The 25,009-nt window shown below is 37.5% G+C and overlaps 1 protein-coding gene across 1 annotated transcript in view; it reads left to right on the plus strand.

Annotated features, from left to right (window-relative positions):
* Nucleotides 1-21,809, plus strand: part of ugt8 (UDP glycosyltransferase 8) — a 171,535-nt gene extending 149,726 nt beyond the window's left edge. The window contains exons 4-6 of the mRNA XM_028804994.2: nucleotides 10,647-10,723; nucleotides 14,007-14,226; nucleotides 15,529-21,809. Of these exons, the coding sequence (XP_028660827.2) occupies nucleotides 10,647-10,723; nucleotides 14,007-14,226; nucleotides 15,529-15,883 (652 nt within the window). The 3' untranslated portion in view covers nucleotides 15,884-21,809. The remainder of the gene's footprint in view (nucleotides 1-10,646; nucleotides 10,724-14,006; nucleotides 14,227-15,528) is intronic.
* The last annotated feature ends 3,200 nt before the right edge of the window (nucleotides 21,810-25,009 follow it).

A 25,009-nucleotide genomic window follows, 5' to 3' on the forward strand; every position in this document is an offset into this window, starting at 1 on the left:
TCTAGCACATTATATAAATGACAAGAGCCGTGTGCCTTGTGTGTATATGTATGTACAGTATGTACATATATATATATCTCACACACACAGGTTTCTGCTGCAGTCTGAAAGAAGAGCATTTCTATGAAATCTTTCTTGAGCTGAAAAGGCGTAAAGCAAAGAAATAATTACCATTAATTTATATAGAAAAAAATTTTGAGCATTCCCAGACCCACGAAATACCTACCAAATCATACCAAATAACACATAAAACATAAAATAATATACTAAACATAAAATAAAACCAGGAATTATATTATAAATACAGTAATCCCTCCTCCATCGCGGGGGTTGCATTCCAGAGCCACCCGCAAAATAAGAAAATCCGCAAAGTAGAAACCATATGTTTATATGGTTATTTTTATATTGTCATGCTTGGGTCACAGATTTGCGCAGAAACACAGGAGGTTGTAGAGAGACAGGAACATTATTCAAACACTGCAAACAAACATTTGTCTCTTTTTCAAAAGTTTAAACAGTGCTCCATGACAAGACAGAGATGACAGTTCCGTCTCACAATTAAAAGAATGCAAACATATCCTCCTCTTCAAAGGAGTGCGTGTCAGGAGCAGATCATGTCACAGAGATAGAGAGAAAAGCAAACAAATCAATAGGGCTGTTTGGCTTTTAAGTATGTGAAGCACCGCGGCACAAAGCTGTTGAAGGCGGCAGCTCACACCCCCTCCGTCAGGAGCAGAGAGAGAGAGAGAGAGAGATAGAGAGAGACAGAGTTTGTTTTTCAAGCAAAAATCAATACGTGCCCTTCGAGCTTTTAAGTATGCGAAGCACCGTGCAGCATGTCGTTTCAGGAAGCAGCTGCACAAAAGATAGCAACGTGAAGATAATATTTCAGCATTTTTAGACGAGCGTCCGTATCGTCTAGGTGTGCGAACAGCCCCCCTGCTCAATCCCCCTACGTCAGGATCAGAGAAAGTCAGCGCAAGAGAAAGAGAAAAGTAAGCTGGGTAGCTTCTCAGCCATCTGCCAATAGCGTCCTTTGTATGAAATCAACTGGGCAAACCAACTGAGGAAGCATGTACCAGAAATTAAAAGACCCATTGTCCGCAGAAACCCGTGAAGCAGCGAAAAATCCGCGATATATATTTAAATATGCTTACATATAAAATCCGCGATGGAGTGAAGCCGCGAAAGGCGAAGCGCGATATAGCGAGGGATTACTGTACACAGCCTTTACAAAGTAGAAATAATGTACGTATAGTGTAGTTTCACTTACCCGAATTGAAGACAGCAAGCACACCGGTGGTAGTGATGATGGTGTGTCAGATCCAGTCATTGGAGGTTAGGATGGTGGGGGGTATAGGAGATTGGAATATAGGAGAGAGAGGAAGAGAGTCATCCCTTAAAATCTTACCATCTGATTCCATCAGGGCAACTAACAGTCTATACCTCCTTCTATATTTTCCTGCATCAATGAAGAAAGTGGAGATTTGCCGTCTATTCTAGCTGATAAGGAAGGCTTGAAATACGGCCATATGCTTAATTGCTTAGCCTCATGCATTTTTCGTCATATACTCCTTTGTAAGCTCTAAAAATATCCTGCAAACCTGCCCTAAACCTATGTTCCCTTTCAAAATAAAATTCATAGTTTTTCTGCCTTTAATAACATCATTGCAGTACTGTATATCGTAGTGAAAGTCTCACACAAGTGCTTCATGTTCAGTTTGTGGATGACTTCACTTTTGGGCCATTTGCAATTGCAGTTGGTTTGGATTTGTATCCTTGCATTAGTCATTCTTCTGTCGGTTCTTGGTCATGGGATTCCAAAATCTCTTTGCCATCATCTTTGTCAACTTCCACAAAACAAATTGAGATTCTGTAAAGCACTGACGTTCACAAATGCAGTTCAACACTATGGTAGATTGATGCAGAGATGCTGAGTGTAATTCCAGGGAAAGAGTCTGGCATGCACCTTTTCTCTTATTTGTCACGGCCTCGATTCCGACCCCTGACGGATAATCAAAGTTTTGTGGCATTTCATTACAGAGAGACAAAGCTTAAATTGCTAACTTCATACACATGGCAGAATCCAACCCTGGAGACCATTGTCAGCCTAATTGTAAGATGCCATCATATATGCTAACTCATTCTGAGCCAGTTTAGATTTTTCCAAATATCAATTCACTGAGATTTTTAATGAAACCCTTGTACTCAGTAAAAACTCACAAGAACTCAGGAAGAGTCTGCAATTTATCTGGGCATATGTTCGGATTCAGCGGGTTAGAAAATGGATGGATATAGAAATGAACAGTTTAAAACTTGTGGTATCATGGCGCCACAGTGATTAGTGCTTCACCCTGGGAGTCTCATCCTGTTTCTGAATCACAGACCTTGTCTCTGTCCATTTGGAGTTTGCATGTTCTTCTCATGTCTGTGTGTGGTTTCATGTCTATGTGTAGGTTCTCAGGATGCAACAAACCATGAGGGATAATTTATCGTTGTGGCACTTTGTTGATAATTATAGTGTCAGTAAAACATTGAATCATTGTAATCTGCAGACAGTTCAGCAGTGAGGTTATTTTTAGTGTAATTTAAGTATTAAGTACATGTTTAGTCACTTTTTGTATCACAGCTTACAGAGAAATGTTTACATACTGCAGGTTCTTTCCTTTTCTATTCTACTAGGGGGCTCCGCCCAGTGCTTGCTTTGCTCGCCAACCCCTGGTCTTGGGTAACCCGAAATAGATTTGAAAGAGATTATTTATCTCCGTCAGTTGTGGTCTTTCATTTTGAATCCGTGCCTGCTTTGCTTCCGCAGTTTCAGACGTGCATTGTAGGCGCCTGCGTTCATTGATCTTATCCAGGTGGGCTCGTGTTTGTATCGTTGAGCTGTATTGTGTTTGAATTTGGTGTAAAGCGTTCAGTGGTTTGTACAATCCCAAGCAGCACATTATTCCTAACTTCACTCCGCAGTAGTGCCACTCACAATATGGCGGTGACGCCTGCGCCTTCACTCCACAGAAGTGCCACACACAATATGGCGGTGACACCTGCACCTTTCGTACTATCTTTGTGGACCTGTGGGGCCTCCATAGCCTCTCACGTTTGACTCTGGGGTGCAGCGCAGAATCCTCTTTTGTGTGTGGTTGTGTCGTTAGTGGTAGCTATGGGCGCGTTGTTGCTTCATTTCTCATTCACGTTAGTTGAGCTCTTTCGTTCTTGGGCCGTGACTCCTTCGTTCGCGGTGGATACGACTTTGCTTGCGGTGAGACGCGCGCCTGCACAGTACGTCTCATGGCCCCATCGCTATGTCCCTGCGTCCATATCCGGTTTATTATCGGTTAGTAATATGGATTAATTTCTGGCAAATTTTCCCCTGGGGAAAATAATTTTCTATCTATCTATCTATCTATCTATCTATCTATCTATCTATCTATCTATCTATCTATCTATCTATCTATCTATCTATCTATCTATCTATCTATCTATCTATCTATCATACAGTACCTTGCACTCTCTGTCTGTCTATCATTTAGCTGATTTTTTGCTTTCCTTGCTTTTATTTTTTTATTTTTTACATCGACAACAAACATTTAACTCCTGCAAAAAACACATATGCTTGGTTAATTGCTGAGTCTAAATTATGTGTATGAATGAGTCCTGATGTGGACCCCTTTCTGATCTAGCTTAAGCTTCAACTGGTGACCCTGAATTGACAAACAAATCTGAGAATGCTGTATACATTTAAAATGTACTTGCTCTTCATGTAATGTCAACCTAAAATTAAGGTAAAGTATAGTTGATGACAGAGTAGCATGAAGCAAATGTTCAAGATGATGCTGGCATTGGATCAAACAAACCCTATGGGGATCAATGTTCTTTAGTAAAAAGCAATATAAGATTCATGCCGACCCCGCACCCAGCCCTCTCCCTGGAGATCATACAATGCACTACAGATTTTGGGAAAATCGTACAATGGTCTGAGTCTGCAGTCTGTTACTGATGACACCATTTCCTCTTTTCTGCTTTGAGAGCCCTCTTTCAAGGTCAGGCAGAGTAATTGAGTCAAGCTGCTGTAGCAAAGGAAGTAAATTTCTACAGTGGCAGTCAGAAAAGAGAAAGCAAAAGGATAATTACTGCTGGCCATAACTATACAGTGCCATTAAACAGTATTCAACCCCTTGGAAATGTTAATAGTTTTTGCTATATAATATTAAATCACAGTGGGTATAATTTGGCTTTCTTAACACTGAACAACAGAGAAAGACTCTAATATAAAAAAGACTTTAATGTCAAAGTGTAAACAGATCTCTACAAAGTGATCTAAATTAATTACAAATATAAAACACAAAATAATTGATTGCATAAATATTTACCCCCACCAAGTCAGCATTTAGTAGATGCACCTTTGGCATCCATGACAGCCTTGAGTCAGTGTGCACAGCCAACATGCAGCATCCATTTGAATAATGCGACAGCTGCCAGTTTGGTGCCAGTATGCTCACCGCACATGAGCTATTAGCTGGTGATGGGGTACGAGAGATAACTAATTAAAGAAACAGGGGATGATTATGGGGCCAGAATGTACAAGGCCGTGGCAGGCAATTAATGCCTGGACATCAAGAAACACCCCACTGTTTTAGAAGAATGCCCAGAGCTTTTTTATGCTCACAGAGAGCTTTTCTTCTCATCCAAAGGATGGCACCGTTTTTAACATGTTTCTCCCTATTACTGCAAGAGGGATTTAGGACCCACACACAGACCACAGGGAAAGCCCCCCAGCCACCTTCCCACTACCCTGATGGCCTCACCAACACCTGTTCTAGCAGCAACCCAAGTTTTTCCTGGTTGGTCTCCCACCAGACACACTTAGCTTCAGTTGGTTACCTGTTCTGAAGTGCAGGTGGTATGAGTACCTAAACACTGTGGCCTGTCATGGCTCACATCCTCTTGTTCCCCTCAAGTGCACTCGGCATGCTGGTTTTCCTTTGTTACACTTGGTAACTCTTGGTGTTTCCTCAGTTTTTATTTAGTGTGTACTCACTCCTTGCTCACTCCGTCTTGAAATAACAGTAAACTAATCCATAACTGAAGTCGCATAGAATGTTTCTAAATTTTAAGATAAGCAAATTCATATACAGTGGAACCTCGGTTCATGACCATAATTCGTTCCAAAACTGTGGTCATAACCTGATTTGGTCGTGAACCGAAGTAATTTCCCCCATAGGATTGTATGTACATACAATTAATCCGTTCCAGACCATACTAACTGTATGTAAATATATATATTTTTTAAGTATTTAAGCACAAATATAGTTAATTAAACCATAGAATGCACAGCGTAATGGTAAACTAAATGTAAAAACATTGAATTACACTGAGAAAACCTTGAACAACAGAGAAAACTAACATTGCAAGAGTTTGCGCTATACTGTAGCCTTATGACCCGATCGCTGTAAACACTCTTTTTAAATGAGTTTTAAGCACAGGGGAAAAAAGGAACATTTGAACAAATCTGAACTTTATTTAAAAGCCAACCATAAGCAACCAAGAAAGTAACATTGCAAGAGTTCACGCTAATAGCCTTACAACCCGATTGCTGTGTAAACTTTTTTTTAATGAGTTTTAAGCACAGGGAAAAAAATGAACATTTGAAAAATCTGTAATTTAATAAACCACCAAGAAAAGTAACATTGCAACAAATCACGCTACGAACCACTCGCTATAAACACTTTTTTTTAAGGAGATTTAAGCACAGGGAAAAAAATGAACTTTTGAAAAAAGAGAAAAGTAACATTGCAACAATTCACGCTACAAACCGAAAAATGAACATTTGAAAAATCCGTAATACAAAAACTAACCATAAACCACCAAGAAAACTAACCTTGCATGAGTTGAGTTCTGGCATGAAGTGAGGAGGAACTGGGTGGAGAACAATCCGGTCTCATCACAGTTGAAGACTTGTTGCGGGATGTAGCCTTTTGTCCTACACTAATTTTGTGAAATTTTTCACGATTTCTTTCGCAGCTTCAGCGTCGGGACTAGCAGCCTCTCCATGCATTACCACACTGTGAATGCCACTTTTCTTGTGAAACTTTTCAAACCATCCTCTACTAGCTTTAAATTCTTCACTTTCGCCACTCGTAGAAGGATAGTTTTGCAATAAATCGCCATGAATCTTCCTGGCTTTCTCGCATAACATCGCCTCGCTTACGCTATCCCCTGCCAGTTGCTTCTCATTCAGCCACACTAGCAACAGTTTTTCCACCTCTTCCAACACTTGAGGCCTCTGCCTGGTTAACGCTGTAACTCTGTTTGCAACATCAGCTGCTTTAATAGATTCTTTCTGCTTTAGAATAGTCAAAATCATAGATTTTGACTTCTTGTACTCGGCGGCAAGATCAGTAACACGAACGCCATGCTCATACTTTTTAATAATTTCTTTCTTTACTTCGATTTCAATTTTCTGCAAAACTTTCTTCTCACCACTCTTCACTTGCTTAGAAGCCATGGTTAACTGCAAAAGCACACGAAATACTGTGGAGCAGAAAGAGTTCACAGCGAAAGCACGCACGCACATGCAAGCACACGTCTGACCGAGAACAATGCAACACGTGCGGAAATCATCGGCACGTACAAACCAAAAGGGAAACTGGCTTGTTCGTATACCGAGTGTGTGGTCGTGAACTGAGGCAAAAGTTTGGCAAACTTTTTGGTCATAAACAGATTTGTATGTGTACCGAGACGTTCGTGAACCAAGGTTCCAATGTTATTGCCGTTCTTTTTAAATTGGAGTTTGTGCAATTTCAAAAATATTTACGGTATACTCTATTTAAGATATCTCAATGTATATTGGACCACATTTCAACAAAGCGGTCCGTAGGACTCTTCAGTATTTTATGAGAATGAAGCTAATAAGGGCTAATTTTAGTAGACCTTTGCATATACAGAAAAACATTTCAGAAGAAGGAACTGGGTGATCTAATAATAACACATAGCTGTCAAAAATAATAAGCATGTATAAAACAATTGTGGGGTTAATATTGTCCAAAGCTGGTACTGATTTGAACATTGCTTGCTTTGAAAGTTATTAGAATGTCATCAGCATAATAATGTGCCGTTACTGGTTTAGTCTTCCTTCTTTCCACCTCTTGAACTGAGCAGGCCATATAGGCTGTGCCTTGAGAAGCTGAAGCAGTTTTATGATAGGCAAGATGGAAAGCTAAGCTTCTACCATGGACTCTGAACTTTTTTGTAAACAGTTGGATGAGCTAGAAAAGTACCTGGAAGCTTGTAGCCGTGTTTAAATGTGGTTCATATGATTAATGTCTAGATGTTGTTCTCTTCGTTGAATTGTTCCCTTGTCAAGTTACACCAATAAGATACATGGATTAAAACAATGAAATGAATGTCTATTTTTTAAAATTGCTATGCGACACAGTTGCTAGGAATTTGTTTTGATGATGCTGTGATTAATATATCTGTGGACGAGACCCTCGGGGTGTTTGTTTCAGCCTGTTCAGGGAAGTGAAGGTCTAGTATTGGCTTTTGTTGAGGCTGTTGAAAAATGTAAAAACTGTTGTCGCTGCAGGGTCAGTAAGACTGATAAAGGGACTTACTGTACCTGGGGCTAAAATCACAGTGCCGAATGAGTCCACTGAAGCCTCCAACTAGTTATCAAAATGAAGGCATCATACATGCCATTTGCTTTCATTTTAAGATGTACAAGAGTTTCCCATAAAGTTTTAAACTTTTTCTAGATTTCAGTCATTCTGCCGTTAATTTGAAATACTGTATCCTACTGATTTCTGCATTCCCATAGAGCAGTGGTTCCCGAACTCAAACAGGGGGACTCACCTTGGCTGCAGGTTTTTGTTCCAACCAACTTCCATTTTTCATTGGATTCTTAGCCTAATTAAGTGAGTCATTATTTCCCAGTTTCTGTGTTTTAGAGTCAATGTAGAAATTTTTATTAAAATGTAATAAGCAGTTATATATATTTTCAACCTACTTTTCATTCTGCTTTTCCAGGTGTTCTGGTTATTTAATTGATTATTTACTAATTAGCGAGTCTAACACTGAAGTCGTTGCTGCTTTCATCATCCTGGTTATTTGCTGTGCTGGTTATTAATTGTCACTATTAGGGTTAAATAAAGGGAGCAACTGTGGTGGGCTGGCGTCCTGCCTGGGGTTTGTTTCCTGCCTTGCGCCCTGTGTTGGCTGGGATTGCCTCCAGGAGACCCCCGTGACCCTGTAGTTAGGATATAGGGGGTTGGATAATGGATAGATGGATGAAGGGAGCAAACTACACAGGAAAAGGGGAAAATAATAAGAAAACAACAAAAGAAAGTTAAGCATTATAGTTTTAGAAGAAAATCAAAATTTTCTAAATCTACTCTCTATATTTAAAATACTAAGCCTATACTGTAAGTGCAACGATTTTATGTGACACTTTTATGTCACTTTTTTGTCGCGCTTTAAATCGGGCTTATTTTAAAATCTACATATATATGTTTGGTATCATTCTTTTTTCAGAATGTATCAAACTTTAACGTGATGTTATTAGATTTTCAGATTCTTATTCCGTTTTTAAATTATAAAGTAAAAAATATCAAGAACTCACGTCCCGCGAGACGAGACATTGTGCCAAGAGATTTAACCACGGCCAGGGCCAGAAATAAAGGACAAAGAGTAGGACAGCTGCTGTACAGGCTTTTAAATGTTTGAAGCGCTGCGCGAGATGCAGATCACACTGTGGCGGTGGCGGCGGTGGCAGCAGCAAGCCAGCAGCTGATCGAGCAAAGAGGAGGTAAAAAAAAACTGTATTTGTTTCCCATTGTATCATCGTTTAAGAGGGGGTTTCGGAGGAGTGACCGTGTCTCTTTGGGGTGGGTTCAGCCCCCCTCTTCACAATGCGAATGGCATGTACGTGAAGTGGCTGGCGCATAGCGCAGGCCAGGTGGGTTGGCAAGCAAAGCGAGCTGGGGGTGAACCCTCTCGTGTCTTATAAATGTAAAAACCATACTGTTGTGTTTTTCTGAATGCAGAATAAGAGAAGAGCCATTTAAATCACGCAGTCGCAGCATTGAAATCACATGATCGTAATCTAACGTTTACATTGGTAGGCAGTCTTTTCTCATTGGTCAGTGGAGTTGCTAGGTTTTTGTCTTGCAGTATGTAAAGTACTGTGTATATATTAGCTTCTTCCATCGTGCTATGACTGGAATGAACTTGAAGACATATTTGGCCACCACCACTACCTTATAATATTAGGAAAAACCTAGTAACTCCAAAATCTAAAAAAAATAGCCAAGCAGAAAAGAATGTGTTGTATGTAATCAGTCAAAGAAACCTATCAATAAACTATCAATTTGATATTTATAAAACAGAAGTAAATTCTCACAAATAGCATCATGCCTATTTTTGAATTCACAGTGGCCAGACTCCACAAGATAACTTGCCCATGTAACGTGGATTTTTAAGAAACGAGGTTTCTGTCTTATTCACCTTCACCCGATATTGTGGTGCATGTAAACGCAATGACTGAAATGAATTTTTCGCAGGATATGAGTAGACCCTAGTAGTGCTGTCTTTTGATTGTAAGAACAGCTCTTAGTTTATGTAGAATCAACTCCAAATACTTTTCAAATCCTTTTGTTGATGGACTCCGGTGAACCAATTACTGTTGTTATGATCTTGGCTTTGGTGTTCCACCTGATTTATCTTTATATTCAGAGATATTTTTGGCTTCTTTGACTGTGATGTTGAGGTCATCAGGCAAACATGCTTTCTCCTTCCTGTTATAGAACGCGATGGCTGGACAATTTGCTGTGATGTTCTGATCAGTACAGTCCTGAATGTTAGTAACTGGTTGTAGAACATGGTGATACCACTGGTTAGACATTTACAGTATACACCAAGTTGAGTAATGCATATAACTGGCTTATCAATTGTGTCTTTGTGTATATTATCTAGCTGCCAATTCAGTGCATCCCAATAAAATATGGCTACTGGCCTCTTCAGCTTTTTATTATTTCAGCCCTTAGTTTGAGTGCTGTAAGGGCTTTAATGGAACTGTATTTACAACAATTGCACTATTCATAGATAAATTGGTGCCATTTAATTAATGGTGACTGGCAGTATAAACCTTTGCCCATATTTATTAAGCCTCTCAGAGTAGGAAAACGATCCTAACTGGCTTTAAAAATCTCAGAGTGATGCAAATTTGGTCCTACAAAGTACACAAACATTACACAGAAAGATGGATGACCCACTGCCATCTCATTACCAGCTCTACATCCCTGACTGTAAGCTTAATTCCAACTGATCTGCCTCAGTGATGTTATTACAATACTGGAAATTATAAGACCTCAAAACAAACAAACAATATATATATATAATATATATATATAGAGGCATGAGTCACTGTCTTGCACCCCAAAAACATGAGGCTGAATCTCAGTACTTTAGCAAAACCAGCTTTATTCCGCTCGAAACAGGAACAGCAAGATTATTTATTGTACCAGGATCTACCAACCTCCTATACACAGACACAGCAATCAGGCAGGATCATGGCCAGGTTAATGGCCAAGTAATATTGTTCTCTGCATTTATAATGTTATATTAAGTGTTTATTTTTATTGCTTTAGATTCTCTGGAACAAAGCCCAGCAACTTGGCAAATAATACAAAACTCGTGGAATGGATGCCACAGAATGATCTTCTAGGTAAGCATTAACTGAAACTATGTTCTTCTTTTTTCATGAGTTAGCCATAAAATCAAAAAGTAAAAAGTTGATTGTTATGCATTATTACACAAAGTATGCAGCACAGATTGTGCTGTTAAAATGTGTATTTTTATTTCCTGAACATTATTTCAAAGCAGTATAACTGACAGGAATTTCAGCAATATTCTGTGCTTTCAGAAAGCTTTCAAACCCCTTCATTTGTTTCACATTTTGCTGTATTGCAGCCTTATGCTTAAAAAAATTTAATTTATTTTTTTCTGCCCATCAAAAAGCACTTAATATCCTAAAAATGACAAAGTGAAAAGAGGGTTTTAGAAATTTTGCAAATTTACTGAAAATACAAAACTGAATTAGCTAGGATCTTGGCATGTCTCTCTGATATCTCAACCTGGATGACGGGGTGCCATCTCCAACTCAACTTGGCAAAGACGGACTTCCTTGTTATCTTAGCCTGTCCATTGAGCACTCCAGCTTAGCTCATTATAACTAAAAACTACTGTACCAACTCAGTATGCAATTTTTGGGTGGTGATCGGTGGCCAGCTATCTTTCATTGACCATATTGCAACTGTCCTCCATTCATGCAGATTTTCTCTACATATATAAGGTGAGGCCATATCTGAAGGAATATGCAGCACAATTTGTGATCCAGGCACTGGACTTGTTGCATCTGGACTACTGCAACTTTGCTGGGAGTATCTGCATGTGCTACCAAGCCACTGCAGATGTTTCAAAATGCAGCAACAGTTCTTCTGTTCAACCAGCCAAGGTGGATGCATGTCGTTCCTCTTTTCAAGTCACTGACTACCTTTAGCTGAACACATTTAGATCAAATCCTTAATCCATGCCTACAGAATAGGCAGTGGGTCAGCACCTTTGTATATGGCAGCCTATGCTACTTCTGGCCTACTCAGGACCACTAGTGAATGGCATCTGGTGATCCCACTTCCGCACCGCGGAAAATTTAAGTCCTCTTTTAATTAAATGATTTTATTTAACTTGACTCCTCTGTCTGTTTGTTTATCTTGGTCAAATCTTGCAACCGATTTTAAAACCACTTTTGGCAAGGCAAATTTCTTCAAATTTTGCATATGTGTTCAGTATCGATGACAATACAATAATCCGTCAAAACCGATGCAAATACTTAACAAATTACACCGTAATCAATGGTTATGCAATTCCAATTAACGCACACACAACAATGATGGAGAGAGAATGTAGTGCGATATAGGAGCGTACAAATGAGAGATGCATCGGATTGCCCCCACTTGCCACTTCCAGTGAGTGGAGTGGGTAAATATGCGTGCCGACTTTACTTGTTTACTCTTGCGAAGCAGTTGCCTTGACGATTATGGTGAGGAAGTATTGCCGTAAGCTTGCCATTCTGTTATCAATATTCTTTTTTCGCAGCGACCAAGCACTAATCCCATAAGAGCCTGAACAGAAAAATGGAGACCAAAATATAATTCTTTTTAGTATTCAAATAATTCTGCAAAAAAGATATATTATGTAATACTTTTAAAGAAACTTCCCTTTCATGAAAAATGATTAAAGAAAATTCATTTGCAAAATACTCAAAAACTAAAAAGTAAATAATAAAATATATAAACAATTTTTTTAAGTAAAACAATTTTATGTACTTCTCTCTTTATAATATCCAACATCTGTCTGCCTGTCTGTATATCTGTCCGCTTTTCATGACAGAACTCCTTAACGAATTTAGATCAGGTTTTTTTCAATAATTCACTCGAACTTTCTGGTTGATTTTGTGACTTCTTTCTTCTAAGTATCATAGTTTGCTTGTGGTACCGATTTATTTGCATAAATCCAAGAGACACGCAGCGGGCCGAGGCCCTCCTCACTCAAGCGACAGCCTCGGGGCATGTACCTTACCTTTGCTTAGCTGTCGAACGAGAGAACTACTTAACAGATTTAGATCTGTTTTTTTTTCTATAATTTGCTTGAACCTTCCGGTTGATTTTGTGACTTCTCTCATCGCACTAAGAATCATAGTTTGCTTGCATTACCAATATATTCGCGCTAATCCGAGACAGAGGCTACGGACCAAGAGGAGGAAAAAGCTTGACATCAGGAGTGGGGTGCCAGGCGGGGCCACGGGGGATGGCTAGTTAGTTATAAATGCACTAAAAATCAAAAAATAATTTTTTCTTTAACCACAATTTTCATGGTTATTTGTGACTAAATAAAATCGTAGGGCACACATAAATTAATTCATTCAGTCAATTAATAGAATAGCTACTTTCATCATAAAATTAAAAAAAAACAACATTGTAATTCCCCAACATGCTAACCAAGTTTCAAAAATTATTTGAATCAATTAACTTATGTGCGCCTGATGATTTTATTTAGTCACATATAAAAAAATTAATTATTAGTGCATTTATAACTAAAGTAAATAAAATAATTTTATTTAAATTTTTTTTATATACATTTTATTTCATGTTAGCTCATGGCTAGTAGAACAAACCTTCATCTAAACTATTTGATGACTTTCTTGTACTTTGACTGTCTGTCTAATTGATAACGGCTTTGATGGGATATTGTGACTAAGGAACGATGAATTAGTCTTGCGTTTGTTCCATGTTAAAGTTCTTCACTTGTGATGACTAACTTTGTAACCTTGTCCTGTTGTTTCAAAACAGTCCCTAGGTTGATGTTTACTTGATTATGCTGACCACATGTGCAGGTTGCTTTGGACAAAACTGTCTACTAAGTGAATACATGTGAACATAAATAATATACTGTAAAGATGTGGGCAAATGTTCCTTTCACCCTAAAGGTACTGTCGCCAGGAGAAGCATTGATCCATGTAACACAGTAAACATATTAATATATACAATATTTAATAAATAATCAGCAATGATGAAATTATTTTCAGGATACATAATGTTATCATTGATTAGAAAATGGAGAAGTCAGTATGCAGAAATACATGAAAGGACGGAGATATGTACATACATTTAGAAGACTGATGGTCTGTTGGAAGACATTTAGTTGATGGCAGTAATCAGAGATTTGCTTTCTCATCAAGAATACCTCCCCGCCCTGCTAAACTGTTATAAGTAGGCATAGCTAAGTTTCATTTTAAAGTTGGTCTGAATCTCAGTCATTTTCTACAGAAGGGTGATGAATCTTGAGTAAAAGGCAAGTTCTTGTTCATATTGCTTGATGTGTTATTGTGTTCTGATTATAAACAATAGTCATTTTCATCTAACATTTCAATTGTTTGGATTTCTTTTTAGGCCACTCCAATATACGAGCATTTCTAAGCCACGGAGGTCTCAATAGTATCTATGAAGCAATGTACCATGGTGTGCCTGTTGTTGGAATTCCATTGTTTGGAGACCACTATGATACCATGACACGTGTCCAAGCAAAAGGAATGGGGATTCTTCTAGAGTGGAAGAAGATGAGCGAAGACGATTTGTTTGAAGCTATGGTTAACGTGATGAATGATTCAAGGTAAAACGATTTTGTTTTACAAATTAATCAATTTATCTCATTTGTAGAGCACATTTCACCTTTAAGTACTTACTTTGGGTTACTTGAGCAGACTTGCTGTGCCACTGCTACTGCTCAGCTGTACTCCATCTTCTCAGTGTCACACTGCCTTACAGGCTTGATGTTTTGTTTTTTCGTCATCCTTACTGTTTCTGGCTAAAAGCTACATTTCCACTGTGTTGAAGCAACTATTATAAGGAAGTTCTCAATGTTTAAAAGCCTTTCCAAAGGAGCAAATAGTTAGTCTGAAATCTTAGTTTCAAAAGTATATTCACAGGGAATCAAGAAATTTTCGAGCTATATCTGGAAAGCTTATCTGCAACACTTCATCTAAAGGATGCCATACTGTTCAGGGTTTTGATCATAAGAGTGTTAATGTGCCAAATCCTCACTATACAGAAATAAACTCTGAAAGTAGATCCATGCACAATGAACAATCTGCTGTCAACATTGCATTGTTAACTCAAGGTCCATTGACGGTAAAGCATTGCTTCTGTGTGAAGCCATCACAGATGTAATGTTGATATGTTACTCTTACCTGAAACCTGCTAAAAAGCGAACGATTTACATCTCTAAATGATGATAAGCCATATTAAAATAATGTGTTTTTATCAGTTTTTTTAAAGTACTCCACTGTATCAGCCTGGCGAATTCCTTTTGACAGGCTATTCCAGATTTTAGGTGCAGAACAGCAGAAGGCCGACTCGCCACTTCTTTTAAGTTTAGCTCTTGGAATTCTAAGCAGACACTCATTTGAAGGTCTAAGGTTACGATTATGATAAGGTCACAGTATGTGCTGTGCTCAAATCCCAGCCATGGCAGTCCATCTATTGAAAATGCAGCATGTAAACCATAGGGAGCTCTGCTTGTTTTTCTGCTATGTCAGGGAACTGTCCACTGATTGACAAAACAGACATAAATTTGTCTTTTCTACTATGGTGACTTTCTATAAAACAAACATTTGCTCTCACTCAATTTCAGTCACAAGTTTTCAGATACTGTAAAGATACTGTTGAAGGTTCTGTCACCTTGTAAGGCACTTTTTAAGGAGGTACTTAATGCTGATTAAAAATGATGTGTGTCATACCAGGATACTCGTAAGTTATAAGAGGCTCAGATGGGATTCATCTTTGGGAAGTGAGCCCACAACTCCAAAACTTGGATCTAACACAAGATGAAGGATTTATAGGAGATGGTGGTTGTAACACTGGACTTGCATTGAGTTTCTCGTAACGTACTGTTCTTCCTTTTTTTAACTTCTAGGTACAAACAACAAGCTATTCTGCTTTCTAATATTCATAAAGACCAGCCAGGCCACCCTGTGAGTCGTACGCTCTACTGGATCAACTACATCCTACGTCACAAAGGAGCGGAGCATCTTCGTGCAGCTGTGTACAACATCCCTTTTTATCAGTATTTCCTCTTGGATGTAGTTGCAGTTTTAATACTAGGGACACTTATCATACTGTATATATTGATAAGAATATGGAAATTTCTGGCTTCTACATTCAAGTCTGGCTGTGAGCATAGCAAGGCCAATGGCTTCTGCCATAATGGTATTCCAAATGGAAAATATAGACGGAATGGCCACATTAAACATGATAAAAAAGTAAAATAAGTAAAGTAAGCTAGTCATTTCTTAATTTTGTGGCTAAAAGTTAGCGATTTTCACATTTTTTTTTAAATTTATTACACTGTTTCATTGTGTGAGTGCATGTGTGTTTTTTTTTTTTTTGGTCTAATACACAACTACTATACTGATTTCAATTTTCAGGAAAATATTTGAACAAAACCAAAACTTCTTTTAACTATATTTTACTAATTTTCAGCCTGGAGGGCATATCTGAGACTGTTTTGATAAGCACAGCTGCATAAAATGTCGTGTTTCTTCACTCAAGCCTTAACTTATAAATTAGACAGATGTGACTGGATATGTGTGAGCGAATATAAGTGCGCGTGTGTATGCATCTGAACACTGAAAAATTCTTAGCGAGATGCTTTATGAAGTGGCCTTAAAAGAACTAATAGAATGATTTTCAAATACACGCTGTAAATAGAAAAATTAATTTAACATTTTACATTGGTGTCATTTTCAGATGACGAGGTTAACGTTTAAAGCTGCTCCATGCCGAGACATCATGTTTATTTGAAATTTCTATTTATAGAGTGCTCTCACATTTCTTTTTTGTTGCGTATGTTTGTACGAACGAGTTATATTTATAATGTTGAAATACACTTTTTTTTTTTTCTATGTTGTAACCTTTGTCAGTTTTTTGGTTTTTTGGTAATTTGGATTCATTCAGTGACAGAAACTGATCTTCACAAACTTATTATTCTATTTTTTTTTTTTAATTGTACTCCCCACATACAGTGCTGTTTTCCTTTAATCAGACTTTTTGAATGTCCCAAAAGCTTTTCTTTTTGTTTTATAATTGTGTTTCCCAGGTGTTTATGGTCTATAGTCAAATTTTCATAAACTGCGTGTTTATTTATGGAAAAACATTATATTTTTTAATTATTCAATGTTATTATATTATCTAGCCTTGAAATGTTTTAGACAGATAATCACAATCTGCTGCTAACTTGCAGGATTTTTTTTTTTTTTTGATTTCAACATGAAGACATTAAGAAAGAAACTGCCACATTTTGTTGATTCAGCTCCATGAAAAATGCCTTAGTCGATTAGTTCTTCCATCAATATATAATATAAAACCATGCAGGGCTAGCAAATTAGAAACATTTATGTTTTTGAAAGGAGTCACTCACCTTTACTTGTCACCTTTAATGTAGTTTGAAATGTTTCTTCCATAATTTTATTTGTTGTACAGTTTCCTAAATAGGGGTGCTAACCTGTGGTGCTATAAATTTATATTTTTCTTGTTTATTTGTCAAAAAAAATATTCTCTATTATCGACACTCCAGCTATGCTCAATTGTTTTAACAATTATTGAAAAAAGTACATCTATTTTCAGAATACACTTTTCCAGTTGAGCATCTTGAAAATTTTTAGTTTTAATGATCCTTTTTAACTGCATTATATTAAAAATCAGATAAGATACCCCTCTCCCTTTTCATCTAAAAGGGTTTCATATGAAAAATAAAATAAAAATAAAGGTCAGCCATGTTTTTCTATCTTTTCATAGAGAAAGGTACTACTTCATGTGCAAGCTTTAATAAAAGCGAAGCAATGCAGGCTTTTTTATTATGATCACCAGAAACGACCCAACCAGTGACATCGGTGGTCTAATATTGAGCATATACAGTAGAAGAACTTTAGAATCCAATCAGCAGCATCGGTCTAACCGCCTTCTTTGGATTGTGATTTCTTCCACCAGTTCAATACTAGACCAGGGACATCTTCGGCCCACTCTTCTCTGCTCATTTTATATGAAAACCAAAGCATTATTTCGCTAAGGTGATTTTTTTTCAAAGTTGCCACACAAAACAGCACTTTTTTGCTGTTACAAAAACATGATTGGTCCTAATTACCCTAATACAGAAGCTGAGAGAGGACGTGCAATATTGTTATTTTTTTTAATTGTTTCCTCGAGATAATGGACTGATTTCATCGAGATCTCGAGAAAATGAACTTTGTTTTCTCAAGATAACGGAATAAATTTCTCAAGATCTCGATAAAACAAAAGATCTTGTTTTCTCAAAATTATTAAATAATTGTATCTAACGTTTAATGTTTAGCTGATTGAAGCCACGTCCTGTTTGAAATGGCAGAAGAGCAGAACGGTATTGATCAGCATGTCACATTTTTGTTCAATCAAGGGCTGACACAGGCTAAAATATGTTTATGCTTTAGTTTAGAAAATAATGTTAGTGTCCATCATTTAAGAAGATGCAATCTAAGCGAGCCTGATGCCAGGAGCAAAGTTTAAGTTTTGTTTTCTCAAGATCACAATAAAATTATTTCATTATCTCGAGAAAACAAAGTTCATTTTCTCAAGATCTTGATAAAATCAGTCTGTTGTCTCGAGAAGACAATTTAAAAAATAACGATATTGCACATCCTCTCTCGGCTTCCGTACCCTAAAGGTTTTTGAGCAAGCTCAATAAATTCTGCACAACATTCATACATTTTAGCAAATTCTGAAGGACTTTGGAAACATTACTCATTAAGCAAATTCATTTTATTTTTCTAGTGTTACTTTTTGTACTAGAAGTATATACTTTGGGCTAGGATTTGTACAGTTATAACACAGGGTGCCAGCAGTCTGTTATCACAATGACTGTTTATTAAGCAATAAGGTCACATTGTCACCAGAAACAGCGCTCTTAAGCCGTATTCAGGCAGTTCTCCTTTTAAACCAGGAGATCGAGTAAAGTAATTATTACCAGAGGACCTCTGTCATTTTTTAAGGCCTATCCAGACAGGAGTAGGCTTACACCTGAGGTGTGGTAAACAAATTACTACGGAAGAGCCTCTGTAATTCTAATCTCATCCTGCGGCTTAAATGACTGAATTTTACTGACATGTTGACTGAAACAGGACTAGTTTAACCAGGGGTGATTTTTTTAAAGACTTCTTAAAGAAGTTAATATGCTTCATAATCTTAACTGAGATGTGAACATGCAGTCCGTAAAAAGTTATTGATATGAGCGACACAGATGGGATTTACACCATCTCCTGGTGTAAAACTAATCCCACCTGATGGAGACTTTAGAGGATTCTAAACTGTTGTGAACCCAAGGCTGTTTGTCTGTGTTTGATTTCTTTCCATGATTTTGGGTTTTCCTCCCAAATTCCTGACACGAGAAGGGGAATCTGAATTAGTCTAGTACATGTAATTATGTGTTACGGACACTGCGATACTGATACTGACACTAAACTGGGCAGAGCAGATCTGAAATGGGATCCATGGCTTACCTTTAATGCACATCTACACTTTGCACAGTCATGCAGTGGAAGTGCATCTCAGGATTTTCCCTGGCAGGTGTTATTTAGAGAAATATGAAAAGCACAACTTTGCATATGACATAATGAATGACATCTACTATGTCAATGAACTTAATACTCACATTTTTGTGTTAAACGGGAATAATTGGTGTAATAAGAACACAAAAGAGATCATAAAGAGTTTGGGCAAAAGATGATGATCCACATATAATTGAAGGCACACAAAAAAAAAAGATTTTCAGTCCATCATTATAAATTGATTCCACACACAAGTCCAAACAATGACTGAGGATAATATGGAGATGGAGTTGCTTATAAGGCAGGGTTGCCAGAAGGGGTGTTTTAAATAACTAGAAGCCGGGAGTGACATGTATCTTCACACTGTCAATCTTCAGGTATGCAGACAAGAAAGGAAGAGAGACATTAGGTGACAGCTCCAACACTCAGTTCGTGGTCGAATTACCACTTGATGAGCCCAGAAGTTGTCTCCTACGCACAGGTGTTTGACATTAGTTTAATTAACATGGTGGCTCAGTGGCTACTAGTGCTGCTTTACGACACCAGTTCACCATCTCAACGCCCACCACACCAGAAATAACATGAGCTATACAATTAGGGAAAATACTCCTTAAATGAAGAATAGTCGTAAGTTAGTAATCAAAGCAAGATGGATGTCTTTTATTACAACAAGCTTGAACGAAGCCCAGTGCACTTAATCAATCCAGTGTAGCTGACTGACAAAAATCACAAAGCATTGGCCTTAAATAAAGCAGGTTCATTTACATAGCACAGTTTATGAAGCATTTCAGTTTCCACCAATCAAAATTTTGATAGACATTATACAATTATAATACCTATGTCTTAAAAGTATCTAAAGATCCTGAAATAGTTTAACAGTTTAAATGTCTTTAGCACACACACATTTACCTCAGAAGAGAAACGTTATTTATGAATACTTAAAAGTAACATGTACTTAATTATAATTATCTCATCATTCCCTTAGTGATTTGTGCCAGCTATAAATGTTACAGATTGTCTTAGTTAAACATATTTTGAGGCACTTCACAAATCCACTCAGCACGTGTTTCCCTTACAGTTACTGTATATTAACTATTTTTTTCCCCGTCGAAGTTTGTGAATAGTTGTCCTCTGTGATTTCACTGGCATCTCATTGGGATTTGCTCCTACATTTTTGGATAGGCCCAAATTCCTACTGACACTATACTGGAAAAGGCGTGTTCATAAAATGGATGCAGTTTTTTATGACTATGGAGCAAGTAAAAAGTCAGTCAGTCAGTCATTTTCTATCCCACTTAGTCCTGAACAGGGTCACAGGGGGTTGATGGAGTCTATCCCAGCTAGCTTAGGGCGCAAGACAGGAACAAACCCCGGACAGGGCGCCAATCCATCACAGTGTACCTCTTCAGATGTTCTTCTTTCCCTATATTCGACCTAAAATGACTAGTCTCTTCATGCATTATTTATGGAATTCTAAGCAGCAACTTAATGTAAAGAATAAAAATAATAATAATAATGAATTACAATGCACTAGTTAACTGTTTTAAACTTTGAAACTCTATTTTTGAAACTGGTTGACATTTTTCCAAACCCTCTTATTCCAATGCAAGGTTGCAGATTTTTATGATGCATGTACAGTAATTATGGGTTGCAACCACCATTGCACAAGATCGCCAACATTTTTATATTTAAACCTGGGATACACAATTTCCCCATCCCTTACATTTAAGTTTATTTCCTTTTTTTTAATATACTGCTAAAAACATTTATACTATCTTGTTGTATGAGATGGTTTACTTGATAATTGTGTCTTATTTGAGTTGCTATTTATGCAGCCCTAAAAAAGCTGTGTTGCAGAGGAACTTCATATTTTTTAGGTCACCTGAGAGAGCAACAAAATATTTTGGAACTTCACTGACTTTTACACTGTGATTTAAAATAATTGCAGCGCCATCCTGCTAGGAGCAGACACTTGTACTGTAGTAGTAGTGGTAGTAGTAAGGGGGGGAAATAGAGAACAACTTTTATCAATACTTGAACAAATGAATATCAGCAAATTATGAATGTTTTTGAAAATGTTAACAATAAGGTGTCTTTAGGCTATGAATAGTGGGATGGTTAAAAAGTGTATGAAAGCACTCCTGACTGCTGCTGTTTTAAAAGTTTTAGTATTAATAGCTAGCAAAACTACTTTTAAATGCTGCAGCTGAAGCAGTTATATATTGTAAAATATTAATACAAATTAAAGCAATAAAAAAGTAACGTTTCAGTGGCTTTTCACTCTTTAAATTCTCAGTGAAATATAACATTACTAGTACATCCAGCAGTTTCATGAATGTGGAAGATGGATTTAGCTTGGAAGTCGGTGTACCATGGAGTTTTTGTGAAGATAATGTAGGCGCTCCATCATTCTTCGGACAGGGGTGACATTTTGATTGAGTGTCATTGAGGACATCAACCAGCCTATCGGGCAGAATTTGGTTGGCTCTGTTTTTCTGTTCTACAGAAACAAATACAGGTAACTGTGTGGCAGCTGACATCCAAAAATATGTTGTTCATAGTTGTCTATATTGTAAATATAACATGTAATTAAAAAGCATCTAATGAAGAATAAATTTTACACATTTTGTCTGTATTGCTTTTTTCCTGATTGGTCAATGGTAAACACAGAAATCTTGACAACTTCTAACAAGTATGAAAATGTCCTCATTGTGTAACATTCAGGTGATTTTGAAAATTTCATAACTCATTTGAAAGTTGGAGCGTTTTTTAATGTTTCTAGTCATTTCATCAATACGTTCATTACAATTTGCATGATTGTATATTTTTGTAACAGTGAGTCCTATTGAAAAATACAGATACTGTAGTAGAATGTAATTGCATTCATTAATGCTATATAAAATTATTCTGTTAACATTTTACAAGATCAGGTGGTTGAAATTGCCTTCAGAGATTCAAACTCAACAGAAGAAAAAAATCACATGCTATAATTGACTCTTGGATGAGGAGGCTCTGTAGCTAATTGTAGTTCAAATTTCTTAAACATAAAATTTTTCAAAGACAGACCCGATGGAGTTTTAAAATCTGTGCTGAAAATTAAAACATAGAACAATCTCGACAAGAACAGGCCATTCAGCCCAACAAACCTCACCAGTCCAATCCACTTAATTCTTCTAAAATGATATCAAGCCGAGGTTTGAAAGTTCCTAAAGTTCTACCGTCTACCACACTACTTGGTAGCTTATTCCATGTGTTTGTGTTCTCTGTGTAGAAAAACCTCCTAATGTCTGTGCTAAATTTACCCCTAAGAAGTTTCCAACTGTATCCCTAAGTTGTCTACACTATGGTACCAGAAGGTACCAGAGTAAGATTTCACCATTCAACCTCAAGTATCAAGCTAAAATTCTTGGCTGCATCCAAAAATGATCGATAGTGGATCATTGTGCCACTTTGCTGATAAATTACACTGCCAGACAAATATTGACTCAAATAGATTAGATAATGTAGTTGTGAGGTTGTTTTTACTTTAGTGTAACAGAAATACTGAGTACATATTTAGTCACTGCAGCATAAATTCATCTTTTATACATTTCTGCATAAGTTAAGTGGGCCATTTACATTTACGGACATGAACACCATGTCACTTACCTGCTTTAATTTCAAAGAGCAGGAGAAGTGAGCTGCTGTAACTATGGTTTGTACAAGACGCCACAGAGCCGCAAAGATGATGGATGGACCCGTGGAGTGGAGGCAGGCTGTTGGCATATTATGAGACCTACCACTGCATTCTGGTACAGTAAACTATGGTACTTATTACATAGGGTGATGAACAAATCAACAATATTACTACTGCTTTGAATAAATAAAGAATATCATTATTACCAAATTGAATAAATATGCAGTTAATATTGTATCTTTCTTATATGGTAACAATCAGCCATCCAACCCTGCCCACATCTGACCCCGCCTCATGAATTGTCCTGCAGCAAGGTGTGCCTGCTTTTTAGTACACACGACTGCAGGTGTTTTACTGTTTTGCCATCAGGAGTGGCTGTCAATTGAGTTAAACAAAATATACACAAAAAACTATAAACTGAAGTAACTTCTCCAAAGGTAGAATTGAAACGGTAAACTACAGGTAAAATTCCGTTACAACGAACTGCCAGGGACCTAAAAAATATTTCATTGTAATGAAAATTTCGTTGTAATGAGACTCTGTATTTGTCACCATAGTGCTTTCTTTAACTTGCGTCCAGGCGTTTGCAGTCATTTCAATAGCTTCTTTTGCGTTAATTTTAATCTTCTCTTGTCTACAAGTTATGCTGACGAGAATTTTTCTCAGCATTTCTTTGCGATAATACACTTTCAGGGTGCGAATGATGCCCAAATTCAATGACTGAAGCACTGCTGTGCAATTGGGTGGGAGGAATTCAATGCAAACATTATCTAAATGCGGAAGCATGTTGTGGGCAGCACAGTTATCTATCAGAAGCTGAATCATACTTTTCTTCTTCTTCATATTGTAAGGTTTCTAAACTCTTTTGGGATCACCCCCACTCCCCACCCAATGGAAATGTCACGCTGAAGTGCGTCCCGAAGCACGATTACCACGTCTGTGTAAGATTGTTTGTCCGTTGCTGGGGCAGGGCAACAGCAGGCTCACAGCGGTGCAGTGAGGTGCCACAGAAGTGAATCCTAAAAGATCGTGATCGCGCTATAAGTCCCTGTCTTACATCCCAAAACATGAGGTCGAGTCTCAGTACTTTAGCAAAACCAGCTTTATTCAGCTTGAAATAGGAACAGCAGGGTTATTTATTGTAGCGGAATCTGCCACCCTCCTATAAACAGATACATCAGTCAGACAGGGTTGTGACTAGGTTAGTGGCCAAGTAATACTGTTACCTGCATTTTCAATGTTCCTTGCATCACCCATTGAGATCTTTTCTGTTTGGTTCAGTGCCAAGCCGCATCAGAGCTGTGACCCTGCTGTTGCTCCGGCAACAGATAAACAGTCTTCCACAGACGTGGTGATCGCACTTCGGGACGCTCATTGGCATGTTGTCCAGTTGGGGGAGGTCCCAAGAGAGTTTAGAAACCTCACATTTTCTTGAATGAGTGCCGCATTAATAGGAATGTTTCTTGAACGAGCATCACTTAACCACATAAAAATGGCTTTTTGGACGTTTTCAAATACAGCAGTTCGCATACATTTGCAACCCGAGACTTTTCTTCTTTTTTGTTCGGTCTTTCAAGAAAGTTGACAGTGTTCAAAAAAAATTCCAAATTCACTGGCAACGTCTTTTTTTCTTTTTGCCGCAATCGAGAGCTGCAAAAATGTAAAGTTTCTTTTTCTAATATGAACTGTTATCGTTTTTTCTTGTCTACCATTTCTATAGGAAGGTGACAATGACTTAAATTCCAATGGATGTTTTTCAAATAACGACAAGCAGTAAGCAAAAGATATCACTGATAACCACCGAAAACAAAAACAGTAAAATAACAGCATGAGGAAAGTTCGAAGAAAGAAATTTTTTTTTACAATGTTTCTGTTTGGGGATCGTTGTGCACAACTGAGCTGTGACCACAGAACTGCTTTGTGGCTGTTTCTTTTGGGCACTTCATTGTAATGAAATTATCTGCTGAATCTACTTCATAGTAACGAGATTTCTATAGACTCATGTCATATGGGTAAACTGTCGGGACCATAAAAATACTTTGATGTAATGAAAATTTCATTGTAAAGATATTCGTTGTAATGGAATTTTACCTGTAATTTGTAGTTGAAGTCATCCAGAATGTTTCTCTGTTTTAAGACAGACC

The sequence above is a fragment of the Erpetoichthys calabaricus genome, chromosome 7 (assembly GCF_900747795.2).
Source record: "Erpetoichthys calabaricus chromosome 7, fErpCal1.3, whole genome shotgun sequence".
Classification (NCBI taxonomy): Eukaryota; Metazoa; Chordata; class Cladistia; order Polypteriformes; family Polypteridae; genus Erpetoichthys; species Erpetoichthys calabaricus.